A 17027-nucleotide genomic window follows, 5' to 3' on the forward strand; every position below is an offset into this window, starting at 1 on the left:
TCGCATAGGAATCCTATTAATACAAATTACTATACTTGCCTTGAATTTGATATTAGATATTTATATAATATGATATTAGCTCACGCTTTGGATACGTGACCATAAAAATTCGTTTGGGCTTAATGGATCATGTCTGTCGAAACGTAATCTTGTTTCAAGCTTTTTGTCACAGAACAAATTGTTTACCTGTGAGTGTTGCAACGCTCGTAGCGCGGCGTTCCACAATGCTGACCACGGCTACAACGCGGCCTCACCATCCTGACACCACCACCACAGGACACTGAACAGGGACCACGATCGCTTGACCATCTAAACAATTTTTTTAAAGGAATATACTACGAATACATAAATGTTACGTCTTATCAAGTAGTTATGGGGAAACGAAGATTTTATCGCGGGCTTTGAGTGCAGCGACCGAATCTAGACATTCCGTAACGAAAGTAAACCTAACACACGATGCTTAAGCCTTGTTATTCCAATAGCTGGCAATATGTTTATATCTCTCTCGCATTTATTAAAAGACACGAAGTTTTATTTTATTGATAATATGTTAAATGTTGAGGTTCAATTGTTACATCTCGGGACTTCAAGTAACAATAAAATGGTTCCCAGCTCTTCTAAAACAAATATGACACATATTATTGAAACAGTTTTTTAAATTTTACAGCGTTTTAAAAAAAAAATATACAGCTTAACTATGTACTAAACCGCCACACATGATTTCATGATTGAGTGTATATGTTGTGATTGTTGGGTGGAGTTTGTAACTATATGTTAGGTCTCAGCATTTCCAACACTGCGTAAGATTTGTTTAACAGGTAAGCGTCTAGATGTCAAAGTGCCCATTTAATTTACTGTAAATGTAGTCTGCCTGCATATCTCTAGGAAAGTCAGTGCTCAGTCTGACCGACAACATTCCTATATCGCTTTGAAAGTTCGCGATGAAAGGGGAGAATGCCTTGTGCTTTTAAAATTATATTTGAGATATACAACTATGCTTTCCTAACGGAAAGTAATTGGCTGAGATACCTATCAATTAATGTACGAAAGGAAATTAATTAATGATAATATTAGAAATGTGGGTCGATTACAAACTATGCTATCTTTATTTGAATAACTGGCCATTACAAATAGAACAAATATTTACAACTATTACTACAAACTAAACTGAGTTGCATTGATCTATTGGTGCGGTCCTCATTTCTGAGGTCATAGATTTTTAGCACTTGCTCCGGCATGTGTCAGACACAGACAGCTGATAATCAACTTGTCTATAAAATAAAATAGAACCTTATTGACGTAAACCTCACCGAAAATTCAAATTTTTTTTAACATAAATTTAATTATGTATTTCCATTTAAACATTTTAATTAAGATCTATGTAAAAGCTGAAATGAGGCAAAATGTGCGGAACGTGAATTTCTGTGAATCCATACGAGTGTTGAACTTTCGTAAAATATATTGTACGCGAAATTAATTTACCGACGGCGTGGAAAATAAGAACTTTATTTCATACACTTTTAAAGCTTATTTTTCTATATGGCGACATTTTCGTACTGAAATTTTTATAAATGTATATTATAACTTCACATTAACCATACGATTAGATATATATATAACTTAGATTTATAGATTAGATATATATATATAGATAACATTATTTTAATAGGTCAAAAATAGAAGATTTAAGAAAACAGTATAGTATTAGTAGTTAACTCTCATCCCCGAGGTCGTTTATGCATGTATAGTTTCGATATACGACTGTCAAAGTCAAAAATAATTTACTCATATAGGTAACACAATGTACACTTATGAACGTCAAAAAAGAAATATACATCAATTGCTTCTAATTTTACATTTACTAACAGTTCTCAAATCAAGGGCGTAGAACGGAACAGAAGAACTGGCACTCTCCGCCACTATTTTTAATCACCAAGTTTATTTTTGTTTTACACAACGTTTGTAAGACGCTGCAACTATCACACGATGTTCCATATGACATCTTAAGTAATAAATAACAATAAAATTAATTGCAAATAAAGATTTGTCAATTGTCAGGGGTCCTCTATCAGCAGGAGACATGGTGAAATAGGAGCACGCACTAAACTTGTGGGAACCACAGGCTGTGCACCAATGGACTCTTTCTAAGTACTTATTTAACATTCTCTCCGACGTTGAAGGAAAACATCGTGAGGAAACCAGCTTGCTTTAGACCCAAAAAGTCAACGGCGTTGGGCACAGGAGGCTGATCGAGTTGCCCATCAGATTGACAAATGATCATGATACGAAATCGATGGACCATACCTAAATAGGTATAGGCAAGTAAAGGCATGTATGTAGCAACAATTCTTTTTTTACTAAACTTAAATACTATACGTATTTAAGTTTAGTCTAGTTTTTTAATTATTTTTGTATATATTTTCAACGATTATGCAATGTGTTGGAAATCGATGAATATAATCGATCACATTAATCGATTTCCAACTTATTGATATTTATTATCTCAAACTGTCTTGTGCTTTTAACATAACAAAGACTTTATCAATAAAATTATAAAAAATATCGTGAAGCTAACAAATAATCCAATCGTATATTTGTTTAGGTTCAAACTTCCGCATCCCGAAATCCAATAAATATAAACTTTAACTTGAGAAGTTGAAGAAAGAACCTAACTAAAGTGATGTCACAAACTAACATTTCTCTTTCAATTATAAATTCCTACGTCGACGGTATTAAAGTCATATTGTCGCAAAGTTCGTGGATCGAAGTTTTGCTGAGATATGCTATAACTCTAACGTGATTGATAAAAAAGTGTTCATTGAAATACTCACAAACATAAATAAAATCTTATGATCCTTCATCAATCGTTATATTATTTGGACTTAAATATATTTTAATTATTGGTATCTTCACGCCTTTAAACGAAGAAGGGCCAACTCTTGTCAGGAAAAGTAAGCAAAGCTCTCAAAAGTACTTAAACGTATTATTTTTTTGTTTAAATCCTCGAAAATTAACTTCGTTTTCAAGAATAGACAATGTGTGGGTAATATGTGAAAAAGTAAATTATTACTCTTGACGTAATCACCATACAGGCAAATCAAAGATCCCCCTCCCCCCCGTAATACGTTACTCCATGCAACGGAATTCGTAGAGCTTTCACGATTAAAGTTCATGATGTGTAACTCTTGGGTCATTTTCTGGATTCGATTTCAGGCTAACTAACGAATGGCATTGGCTATTTGTATGATAACTATGATAGCCCAAGGACAGCCATTCAATCATTAATAACCTGCCATTATGGTAGCACGTTTCTTTATCTGGAGTACGTATGTTATGAAAGGGCGTATTTATCAAAACAATAAGTAATATTGAGTCTATAAATATTTTTTGAGAATGTGTATCATAATGTGTGTCGATATATTAAGTCATTGAATAAAACGAAACGAGGTAACGAGGTAAGTCGTGGTAGCGATGGTTTTTCCAAACGGAATCTTTGAAACGAAAGAATTTTCTCGCTTTGTGACAACTTGCAGTTTGGTCGAGAAAATTAGTTTTCAGTTAGTGGAAAAGCTTCGTAACCGTTTTATTGCGAGAGGAGGAATTTTATGTTAATGGTTTTCAAAACGCTTTTGTAAATTACTGGGAATCGAGAATTACATGAAACTGTTTAATAGGAAATTAAATTTTAATCTTGTTAATTAAAAGACGAAAGGACGGCCCTTTTCGTTCAATTGTGATTGGACAACAGAGTCTTTAACTTGTGTTGACGTGCGAAATAATAAATAATTTCTGTGATTTTTTAATCCAAAAGTCAAAAGTTTAGTATTACTAATATTATATATTTATATTTATGATTCAAATCACATTTTTAAACGTGCAGGACACATGAAAGTGAAGTCAACTTTTTCACGATTTCAAAATATTTTTTTGAAATCAATAGCACGCATAGCATTAAAGCAAGAAAAACCGCTAACTAGTTTTAAAATTCACATTTTAAAATATGACTTGATAATGTTTAGTAAATTTACTTTTACGGTAGTTTAGTGAAAAATACCTGTATTCCATTGGACGAGACCGAGAAGCTGGGGTGCTGTAGTTAACAGCCACTTCCACGGATAATATATCTTCTGTAGGTGCTGGTTGCTCTGGTATAGCCTAGAAACATTTATATTTAAATCACAGGTGAGTCAATCACAGTCTTTTGCAGTCAATCTGATAAATAGTAATTAGACAATGGGGTAATATGTAATTGCATCTAAGATGAACGAGTAGAATGGATGTGTGTGATGATGAATATCATACTTATAAAAAAAGCAAGTTTCATAATTTATTAGGCAGTGGGCGGCCTTATCGCTAACAAGCGATTTCTTCCTAATTGAAATAATAAAAAAAGAAACACCTACAGAACAGGTAAACCTAATATGGAACAATAAAAAAACACCTATAGAACATAACAAGAAGTGCATAACTAATTAATAAAAAGAAACTCAAAATAATGTAAAAATAGTTAAAACTAAATAAAACAAAATCTAAAGAAAAAGTATTAATAATATTATTACTACTTTATTATTATTAAATGTGAAAATTTCTCCAACGGTTAATTGAGTCACAATTATTATATAAAAGAATTTACTCTAAATTATGAATGATTTGTGATATTATAATTAATAAAAAATTATAAATACACAAGTGTTGCTGCACGACAGACATGAATGATAAATTCACATTACATTTAATTAAAATACATAAAGCCTTTCTAAACAGGCTAATGAATGGATAAGTGAACGAGAGAATGAATTAATGAAGAATTTTATAACTATGACTCGACTTTATTGGTTCAGATCCTGTATAGTTTAAAAGATGATATTCAATGTGAATGTAGCGTTAACGCTAAATGAGAGTAGTCCAGCGCGACAATTAAGCTGTACTCGGAGAAAGTGTTTGTGAATAATTAAGCTTCGCCCTCGTCCTTCGTCACACGCTGTCCTTTTGTTATTTTTATAATCTCCAGTTAATTTCCCGAGGGATTGTATGAAAATAGTCTTTAATATGCAAGTATTTTCTTACGAATAAAAGAGGTTTAATACTTTTTTGATTTATAGAATTTTATTGGAAACCGTTATTAATAAAAAAAAAGAAAATACAATATTTCACAGGCTTCGTTTCTAAAGCTTTCTGATCATATATTTTTTTAATTCAAATTTCAAGTAATTATCTATCTCTCTGCCATGCTTGATTCGTCCAGCTATTCATTTACAAAGAGAATATATTATTGAGTATGTTTTTACAAGCCTAACTTGACATATTAAACTCATATTACAGAAAAACTTATCAGCATTTTTTATAGAATAGGACGTTAACAGACAGGTAGCTCCGGCTTAAGTTATACTGCCGAATAAGTTTATTTTTTTCCGAAATATTTCAGGACAGTTCCTCATAGTGATAGGCAAGTCTTCAAAACGCACAGTTGTGGAACGACGGATGTCGAGATGATACGGAATTGTATGGAATATAATGTAAAACTTTTTATTTTAAAGCGAATGAACCTAGAAAATGATAACTCACGATACTCCATGTGTTATTTAAATCCGTATCGATTTTGCACGTTACTTGGAATTCTAAACTTGAACAAACTAACGTAAGTTATGCACAACATGGCGGTATCGAGTTCCAAGAATTAGCACATTCTCATAGGAACCTTATCCATTAGTAGTTGAATTAATCGTTTAATACATAATGTCACCACGGCTCAGTGGCTGCAGTGGCGTAACGATTTTACTTATTATCTTATAGCTTATGGTGCAACCTATGACAAACAAGACTTTCATGCAAACATTTGACTTTATAGAAGAAATTTGACTTATCTATAAAAATTGAAATAAGAAGAATTGTGACCTATTTAAGAAATTTAACGTATTTGAAATGTTACTTATTTAAGAATAAATTTGACTTATTTAAAAAGAAATTTTACTTATTTAAGAATAAATTGAAATTATTTAACCTGGAGACTTAGGAATCGTTTCTCAGCGAAACAATTTTGCCACATAACTGTAACCGATTGTAATCTTCCTCTAATATTACATATTGTGTAACATTTAAAATGATTATGATACTATTTCTTAAGAAAATAAGTACATTTGTGAACCATTGTGTAAACTGTTTTAAATAAAATGCATCTGATAAGGATTAAAAAGGAATAAGGCGTGAACAATATTATTTCTATAATGAAAAGGTATCAGAAAAATTTCGTTTGAAAGAGCATCTTACACATGTGAAATGAACGCATACTCAAAAGCTTAAGTTTGTTCATAAGTTGAGATGAATTTATCACTTACCATAATCATCAAATCTGTATGCAGCCTCGAATCAGACATAATAAACACATCATTCTCAGTCTGATTCCACTTCACTAACCCTCCGGCCGCAATAGCTTCGCCCACATAACCATATTTCTCATCCTTAATATCTATGACATTGCTATCTACTTCTATTATTTGCAGATTCTGTGGTACGTTAGGATCGTATTTCAGGTATTTGTTCTCTTTGGTTTCGATATCGAAGCGTTTAGAATGTTTGCTCAATTCAAGTATTGGTCTATCTCGCCGACGTTCGCGTATCGCAATGTTTAAAGAGACAGGTGTGGTGATGTGCACGGAAAGTTTCGTTGCTTCATGAGGGATTACAGTGAGGCGGGTCCAACCTAAAAATGTAAATTGGTGATTAAATTTTTAGAGGCATAGTGATTTATAGCGTGAACGAATATTTAGATAATAAGTTTGAAACAGATTTTAAATACCTAACTTAACTTGAGTATTATTGTTTTTAGATATGACATTATAAAATTTGTATGCCTATTTATATGTGGCGGATAGTGTATGTAACTAATTGTACCACTATTCTAGTAAATAAACGATTTGATCTGATTTGAATGAGTTTCAATGTAGCAGGCTCTTACAGGAAACATCTAACAAAAATAAGATATGAAATAATCAAGAAAATTTATGGTTAGTGATTATAAAGTGTAAAAATATCTAAATCTTATATTTATTATTATTATACTAAAAAAAAATCTAAATCTTCAACCGTCTTTTAAAAAGAAATATGAGATATGAACTGGGCTTGTAAATAAACGAATCAATTGCATTTGATTTTCTTAGTAGTCTAGTCAAATAAACATAATTAAATAAATAAGCAACTCTCAAATGCATGAAGCTGTACGCAAGTTTTACCTTTCCCAAGATGTCGTATATAGAGATGAGTGTTGTTATTGCAGTAGCCATCTGGGCACCAGTTGCACGCTGGGTCACTGCCGTTGCATTGACCCTTAACACATGTTCCCTGAGAAATATTTTTTATACTATTATGAGATATCGTTGTGGTCCCATTACCCCACAGTGTGTTTCATAATGGTATATTTTTAAATGTTCAGTCAATTTGAAAGTTATGAAAGTTGTTATGTATGTGCCATCTGGGACGTTGTTAGCAAACTTTGGCTTTTAATACTTTGCCAAACTCATTATTGACATATTGTATAGGCGAGGAAACATAAAGGAGATTGTGTAATATACACTGTATTTTGGAATATATAAAAAAAGTTTTTTTAGAGCTTCAAAAAATCAAGATTTTTTAATAATTAAATAAGTTTTATTTTAATTATAATAATTGTGTAAAGAAAGAATTATGTTTCATCTGGTAAAAATACTTGTGTGTACACGTATTCGTATTAGAAGTTATAAGTACTTCGTTGGTTTAACAACACAAAAAATGTGTAAAAGTTATGTTAATAAAAGACAATACAACATAAAAATCTTTAAAAAATGTATTCTACATTTATAGAAAAATCGACACTAAGAATAGAAAAAATGTATTAAATACATTGAAAGTTTTTTATAACGTATTATCTTATATTCAATAAAGTTTTAAAATCAAAAATGTTGACTATAGCTAACTTCAGGGTGTCTATTTTTTCTGACGGCGTACTCAACCTAAAAATTTACTCTCATAATCTTTCCCTAACGCAACAAAAGAAGTATAACTTCAAAAAGAAATTAGTTAATTACCTGAAAACAAAGGTCATATGGTCTATCATAGCTGCAAGGTGTTCCATCGGGCAAAGCTCCAAAACTGGAAGACTCACCACCAGCGTAATCAACACACCAGGATTCACAATGTTTTGATTCTATAAAAACATTTTTAGGAATGTAATACTTTTGCTTAACGAAATTAGTCTACCCTTAACTAATTTATTCCAATTTTTTCCAATGTGTTTTTAACAAATTGAAAAAACATAACATCTTATTAACTGATCATAAAGTTCTAAAATTATGAATTACAGAAATAAATAAATAAACTAAATAAGCGAAAACTACAATTTCATATTGCTAATTTAAATATGAAATGTCTAATCTGAAATTTTTAGACAAATCCTGTAAGTTCAGATAATAACCTTGTCCTTTATGCTTAAAGTCGGGACATCAAAACGAGTTTTTATTGAAAAATCTTAGAAGTACAAAAAGTGGATATCTTTAAGCTGAAGCAACCGGCTTTAGCAAATTATAATTGGTTCCTCTTACCATCTGCCTGTAATTGGGGTATTAGATAACTAGCCTGCCGGAAGCAGACGTCAGTTCTTATGTCTCTGGTTGCAGCACAGCTTTGACCTGCCCAGCAGGTGGCAACTTGAGAGCCTGCTCCCTCACAGGCACTTTCTGATATTGAACTGTAATATTTAAAATAGTAAATAGATATTAATTTCTTGAAAGTTAATCGCACTTAACTTAAGTTCTCTTACTCCCTAACAAAACATTTAATATCAATCGATTAATAAATATGTCATTTAAATTAACATGTTTGCCATATCGAAAATTAATTACCAATATTTCATGTGTGTATGAACATAGGCACAACAGAACATTGTTTATTTCCATTTTTAAAAATAAATAATATTCTTGGCAAGAATAATTCTTAGAACACAATATTTTGTATGTATTTATATGGGACGATTTTTGTATTCTAATGAGTTTGTTGGTTTAAGGGAAACAGTAAAATTAGATTTACCTACCCTTACAACAATGTTATATAAGTAATTTATAATTATATAAAAGGAAGCAAACGGGCCACACTTAACATCTTAAGGCTCATTTGATATTAAGTGATAACCGCCGCCCATGGACACTCAAAGCCAGAGTGCTCGCCAGTACTTTGTTGTTCATTAATTATTGAATTATTTTTAATATACTCCTTTTTTAGTAATTTAATATAATTGAATTTATTAGGCGACATGTTGCTTGGTTTTTCTTTGTATGAAATGAATCCAAATCTATGTTACTATATCCTATGTATAACCCCTTTCTTCTGTGAAATAATTTCTCTCAAAAGAGTTCATGCAACAAACAAAATTTTAATTTTAATGTTTTATTCATAGTCATTATTTCGAGCTTAATAACAAGTGCATAGTATGAGGCATGTCTATATTAAGTGTTAGTTGCTCAATAGGTGCTTATCATGTCATATATAAAAAACTCTAAATTAGTATGATTACACAGTTTTAAAAATCTTTCGTCTCCTTCAGTCAAATTACGAATCAATAAAGGAGGCTAAAATTTATTATTACTACCTACCCTAATAACGGTATACATATTTATTATTACTACCTACCCTAATAACGGTATACATATTTATTATTACTACCTACCCTTTATACCAGCACCGTCTGATCCTTGTTCTCAGTCCGTACCCACAATCAGCGTTGCATTCACTCCAGGATCCCCAGTCACCCCATTCGGGAATACTTTTGGTATCACTCCTGTTGCCGATGACATGGCCTGGCATGGCTTCACACACGCGGTCCACACACCACTGTAAATTAACGAAGATATCTTTGTAAAATATAAAATTTGCAATATATAAAAACGTGCTTAAAATATACTTTTTCTTATGCAAGATGCAAGTAGGCTGTGCAATTAAGCTTTCATTCATGAAAATCACCAGTTTATGAGATACATGTATGACATATATTTTCTTATTTATATTTCACTGCCTTTACAGAGAATTCTTTATATTAATTCTGGTATAGGTGTTCAATAACTACATTTAGTATAGTTTTAAAATATTCCTTAATAACATTTTATAGTTCTTTAGGAATAGTTGGCAAATATTTTCTCAAATTTTCTTAGAAAATAAATTAATACATATCATAATAGGGAACTACCTTTCAACACGGTCTCAAATATACCCTATATTGAAAATTTGTGTTTCCCACTGACGCAGACTAGTACTGTCTGAAATCAGGCGATACGTGTAGCTAGTCCGTAAATAAATACGACCGTTAGTTTCTATCATTTTTTCGTTCAAGTTTTTGTTGACTTTGGAGTAGAGACTCCATGGAGTGCAAGTGCACACGCGCTGATTAATGATTGAAGTCAGCACCTGGAAGTACCTGTGACCCCAGAGCTGGTACTTTTACTCAACGAATAAGTATCGTATAATATAGCGAGGACATGGCGTTAAAGTTACACTGCCACGGGGACCAAACTTTTTAAATTTGTGTATGTTCTATAAATACATTTTTAGTTATTATTATTTAAATGTATGTTAAGAAAACTCTATATTAGTGTAATGTTTTTTTATACAAAATTTATTTGGTTGTTTTCCGTAAACCTTAGTGAAATTGCTGGGCAGACAACAAATATATCTTAGTGTATTAAACCCATCTGGCCAGCTGCGGGACTTAAGAGGATTAAGTCATGTATGTACTAATTATATGGCTACATGTGTGTGTATTCTTTAAGCAACATAAATTAACTGACAATGAAGTAATTAATTCGAAAAAGGAATTCAAACCTGGCAACTTTAACTAGGTACCTATATAGTCCTCGAGCAGTATCGAAACAATAACACGTATACACTTTCAAATCTTGACTTTCCGGGTGAACACTCCACACTACTATGTAAGTATTTCTTGATAATATTCTCAGCTACAGCCTAAGAGGACAGGAGAGTGATAAATGTCACTCTAAAAGACCACATAAAAACAAAATCAGGGTACACGGAAGTTGCAAATATACGAACAGCTCAATTGGAAATGGTGGCAACACATGACAATAACAAGCTACAAGAATTACTACCGAATGGCAGTCACAAGATGGGAAGAGAAAGAGAACTAGACAAGTGATCAAAGGTCATTCTGGAAACCACAGCAAGGCCTGTGTGCACTAGTCTTGTTTATAAATTGGTCACAGAAATAAATTTAATAACAATTAATTCTAAAAGGTAATTACAAAATATCGGGTACAGTTCCACCATCAAAATGTATAAAGTTTAACTAAAGTTTCCCAAACCGTTAAAGGAATTTCTTTATAAGCATCATTATTATTGTTCAGCCGAGAGGAAGGGCGGATATTACAGCATTCCTGATTCTTACACAGTATATTTAAAGCAGTCTAATAGGAAAATTTTATTTTTAATAATAATTATAATTTATTTATTGCAAGAATATGGCACAAAATGTGAAGGTGGTACAATCGTAAATCGCATATTCTGCCACACACAGTGACGCGCTTTAGCCTAATTTACATTTTACATTATAGGTCAAAGTCAATTCTTATATTATTATCTGTATCGTACATATCAACATTTAACAGCTATAATCTATAACTATACTATATTAATCCAGTAAAAACGCTATCTTGCTCGTATATCTATCTCGTCGTAAGACACCTTAATTACTAAAATATACGCTAATATTGATATATTAAAGGCGGGCAAAAACTATTTTTCCTGTTCAATGTACACTATATTCACTGTATATTAAATTTATTAGATCTGTCAAATAACTTATTAAAAAACTATAATTCCTACAAACAAAGAAAAATAAATTAATAAGTTATGAACCCAGGACTTATATACCGAAAAATCATTTACTAAAATGAAACCACGCTGTGAAACCAAAAAAATATGTACCACAAAAAACGGTTCGGTGGCCGTCGATACACAATCTTGTACTAGAATTAGTCCTGAGTACTCTTTGTACTGCTCCTTATTAGGAAGAAAGGCACACTATTTTATATAATATTTGCCTCCACATGCGATCTAGGATGCTCCCAAAGCCTTGTGTAGACTCTTTAAACCCTTACTCCGTAACCAATTCTTTCTTCGGCAGCGGAATAAATCCCTTATTGGAATCGGCATTGCTGGTATCACTATTGATAGAGTACGCGCAAAAAGTGGTTGGGTTATAGTTTGAAAACAGCATTAATTTTTATAATATTTAGGCTATGGTGCTACTGATAAAACTCCTGTGGTTAAATAAATGATGCCTTTATTTAATTTAGCGCCAAGAAAAATCTTTTGTAACCAGTGCTACTGTTAAGGTTAATCTCGTACATTTTTCTCATTACATTAAGAAATTAATCATCTGTATCATTCATTTTATGTGGGTTAAAATTAAAAAAAATATTAATCAGTTTTGGCCTTGTGGCTTGAGCGTGAGACTCTTGACCCTGAGGTCGTAGGTTCGATTCCCGGCTGTGCACCGATGGATTTAAACATATGGAAACCGGCTTGCTTTAGACCTAAATGTCGACGGCATGTGTCACCCACAGGAGGCTTATCATCTACCAGCCTCTAAGACAAATGATCATAAAACAAATTCACAAACCTGAGCAAAAAACACCAGAGAGAAAAAAACCTTTGGGCTGGGTTAAAAAAGTGTTAGTGCCACAGATTTATTTTTCATTTTTAATTAGAAAAAATAATCACCAGCACCAAAAGAAGCATACATAGTCTCCGAAGCCTATTTTTGTATATGTTTGAGTCTGTACCAAACTGATGTCCTCATTTCATTGTCCTTTTACTGTGCTGTTAGTTACGGATAAAGAACTTATAAAGGAGAAACTGCGGAACCAAATGTCTGATAATTTAACGCAATACATGCATGACAAAATTCATCAATTCATAAAAAAAGAAAAGCAATTTTTAGCATACCATCTAATTTTATAAATTAAACGCAATTAATCATCATATTGTGTAATTTATCTTAAATTTATAAGATAAAAATTCATCCTAATTTTGTTTATTATGACGCATTTACACTGTGAGAATTAGAAAAGCTGTGTCATCTCTTTGTCTAATTGACCTTTGGCGTTTGGCCAGGATATGGCTAGGTCACAAAGAATAGAGTACTATTACAAACAAACACGTCTTAAAGAAACTTTTTGACGTTTGTATAACGGATGAAGGTTCGGGGATTTTAGCGTCCTGCGATTTCGCAAATGTGTAATGGACACAAAACCTAGAATCATATTTTAACCACTTATAACACTGGCTTATGTTTATACATATAATTAAATTAAAATACAAATATATATAAATGAATTGCTGTGAGTTTGTCTCTCTCTTGTGACCGATTTAATAGATAATAATTAAAGAAAAAAAATACTATTCCTAGAAATATTTAATGTATTTTTTCAATTTTTTTTTACAAAAAACGTGGGTGTTCTTATTCTTAAAATATTTTTTTTTATCTTTCGCCTTATTCTTCGTTTGCAGAAACAACGATACTAACAGTAGAAAAGAGGTTTTTAAAACATTGAAGATTTTATAACAAAGCATGCAAAATGTTGACTATAGGTTGTTTGTGACGGTGTGCGCGCGCATCGTAAAATTTACTTTCATAATTTTACCCTAACGCGCCAAAAGAAGTATAATTTCAAAACTAAGATGTTGACTATAGCTAACTTCAGGGTGTCGGGTTGTTGTGACGGTGTGTGCGTGATCGTAAAAATTTATTCTCATAATTTTTCATATTTCACAAACTTTCATTTGGTTTTCATATATTTATAGATGCCGTGAGAAATATATTTCATAGCTGTCGTATGAAGTCTCTTTTAACTGTTTTAAAAATTATTATCGTATTTAATTATGATACAAATATATCTAGGTATTCTATTTAAATGAATTCAAACAGTAAATATATATTGAATGTATTTGTATTCTAACTAACATTGATTTTTAAGTATACAGTATTGTTTCTTTTATAAATATAGATGAATGTTTTAAGTAAGAAACGAGGCTTAATAATTAAAGATATAATAATATAATACAATAAACCTTTTCAATGAAAGTTCGTTCATGAGTTTAAAGAATTCGACGAATTCATTGTAATAACGTTTAAAAAAATAATGAATTAATCATTAAATTATCGTCAATCGAGATTGCTTTCGATTGATGAATCGTGCTTACGGACTTTGGCGTTCCACGAAAACTGTCATTAAGATAAATCGAGTATTTATTTGAACAGTTTTAATGTATATTGGACGGAAATTAAACTGGATTTTCAGTGGCACATGTCCGTGCGAACAATAAAGGAGTTATTTTCCTGTAGCGTATGTATTTTTTTCTTTTATCGAAATCGTTATATAAGCCAAATTTGCTTTTAGTTGACGTCGCAACCCCACTACAAGGTGATATTTTAAACGATTATATCAATCAATCAATCAAAAACATTTATTCATATAGGCAACACAATGAACACTTATAAACGTCAAAAAAATACATATAAAATGCTTCTTATTTTATATTTACTGCCAGTGGAGAACTGGGCGAAATCAAAGGCGAACGGAAGAGAAGAACTGGCAATAAACTCTCCGCTACTGTTTTTAATCCCCATGTTTTTTGTTTTACACAGAGTTGGTATGGAGCTGCAGCCATTACACCATGTTCCACATGACTTACTAAGTAATTAATCGTTAATTATGTAGGCTAGTTGACACCCGGCTTCAATCGATGTGTTTTATTTAACAGATACTTGAATATATAAAAGTATGTATCAACAGAACATAAGAAACGAATCCCCACGTTGTCAGATTCAGAGTGGAAGATTCTACCATAATTTATGAATTAAAGTTTTCTTTCGTCATTTACTGATGATGCAATTTATGTATAATATATTTGCGACGGCGGACAGATTGCCCAAAAATTGTGTCGTCATCTTTCACAAATTTGACATCTATTATATAGACACATTTATTTAAACCAACATTACCGGCACATCGTTGTACCCTCAAAAAATTTGCATTATTAGAATTTTGTAGTCGTTATAAAAAGAGGATTTGATTGATTGGTGTTCTAGATATTTCTGTTATTGACATTATTTATATAAAGGCCTCTTTGCGGGACATTTAAACAATATCATGAGATATTTTACTTTGAATTTTTCTATACAAATTTGTAACTGATTTATTAATATTATGTGTCAACACAAAATTAAATTGTACGCCTACATGCTTATGCCAAAAACATATTGGCGACATTTCTTAAAAGCTCGTCAGAACTATAAAGTTTATTAATACAAAACTAAGGCTGTGGTATTCCATCCCACAATGTATTATCGAATTTATGCACACACACGTACACAGAGTGTACGCTGATGGAATGTTCAATGTTATGCATATGCAATTCTCTTTATGGAAGATTTTTCTAAAAGCCCGTTGCCATGGTTACATCACTCGCTATTCTTCAATACCTATTTATTACTAGCTGATCCGGCGAACTTTGTTTCGAAAAAGTAATAAATGAGCAGTTTTTGTATGTTATAAAGTTCAATTTTTATGAAAATAAAAACATTTTTATTAAAATAAAAAGTTAATATTTTAAGTTCGATCAGTGTCCAAATTGGATTGAAATCGGTTTAGTAGTTAAGGAGTCTATAGCGGACAAACAACGTGACGTGTAATTTATATATATTAAGATAGTTACTTAATATATATACAAATTTGACAATAACTACAATAAAAATATGATCTTAATAAAACCTATTTTATATCCATAATCCTTACTTTCCATTTGAAAGTTTTCTAGTATTCAGTTTAGTTAGTAGTAGGTATGTCCTTCTTTAATCCTACCAGATGTCTCAATATATGGAAAATAAAACTATATATGTTAAAAAGTATTTATAATAAAAAGGTTATTGCGATTAATAATGTTGTGTTCTATTCCTATTATTTTCACTATGAACGCTAAACACACATATAATGAGGTAACACAGAAATGTATTCGTAATCGGCAAGCGTAAATATACTCACTTCATTTAAATCATTTAAAATACACAGAAGGTATTTCGTTCGTCGCTCTGCCATAATTACTATTTAATAAGCAACTACTATAACTTAGATAAGGAATTTGAGTGGAATGAAAATTACCCTTAATGTTAAGATCAAATCGTATGTGTATACGATGCTATTAAAGCTTTTAAATGAACTGAGAAAAGTATGTTTTTTGTAAATGCGGCGTTTTTAAAAGAAAATAAATGCTCTTGATAAGCAGACAGTTTTTATAGGTTAGTGGTCGATTCGAATACTGATATCTTCAGAGCTTAAAAGAGTTCTGGAATTCATTTTCATCGTAATTGTTTTGGTACACAGATGGCTGATGATTAAAATATTTTTATATAATCAAATGTTAAATAGTGAATAAATCCAAAGCAGAAACCTGTCTGCTCCATGTCTGTTTTAAAAGACATGGAGCAGACACGTTTCTAGACAATTCTTTTCTTGTTTCCACGTCTAGTAACTACTTAATAAAACCTTATTGAATGGATACGAAAGAGATTTTTTTAAATCGACGTTGACGACATAGTCTCGCAAAATTAATCGCGTTATACTACAAATAATTACGAAAATTATGTAATACATTGGCGTTATAAACCTTTCTTTTTATAGAACAGGGGCAAACGGGCAGGAGGCTCACTTGATGTTAAGTGATACCGCCGCCCATGGACACTCTCAATGCCAGAGGGCTCGAGAGTGCGTTGCCAGCCTTTTAAGAATTGGTACGCTCTTTTCCTGAAGGACCCTAAGTCGAATTGGTTCGGAAATACTTCAGTGGGCAGCTGATTCCACAAAAGGTGGTTTGCGGCAAAAACTGCCTTGAAAAACGCGCAGTTGTGGAACGGCGGACGTCGAGGTGATACGGGTGGATTTTCGTATTATACAGCAGCAGGTATTAATCCGAACAACTCCTCTGAACAC

General features: G+C 31.8%; 1 protein-coding gene across 1 annotated transcript in view; it reads right to left on the reverse strand.

The window, feature by feature from the left end:
* LOC110995615 (A disintegrin and metalloproteinase with thrombospondin motifs 3) overlaps positions 1-17027 on the reverse strand; it is a 47529-nt gene that overhangs the window by 6162 nt on the left and 24340 nt on the right. Inside the window, exons 8-14 of the mRNA XM_022262867.2 lie at positions 9695-9858; positions 8574-8719; positions 8061-8179; positions 7230-7338; positions 6336-6700; positions 4055-4155; positions 187-309 (exon numbers count right to left, since the gene is read on the reverse strand). Of these exons, the coding sequence (XP_022118559.2) occupies positions 187-309; positions 4055-4155; positions 6336-6700; positions 7230-7338; positions 8061-8179; positions 8574-8719; positions 9695-9858 (1127 nt within the window). The remainder of the gene's footprint in view (positions 1-186; positions 310-4054; positions 4156-6335; positions 6701-7229; positions 7339-8060; positions 8180-8573; positions 8720-9694; positions 9859-17027) is intronic.

Source organism: Pieris rapae, chromosome 2, assembly GCF_905147795.1.
Source record: "Pieris rapae chromosome 2, ilPieRapa1.1, whole genome shotgun sequence".
Taxonomy (NCBI): Eukaryota; Metazoa; Arthropoda; class Insecta; order Lepidoptera; family Pieridae; genus Pieris; species Pieris rapae.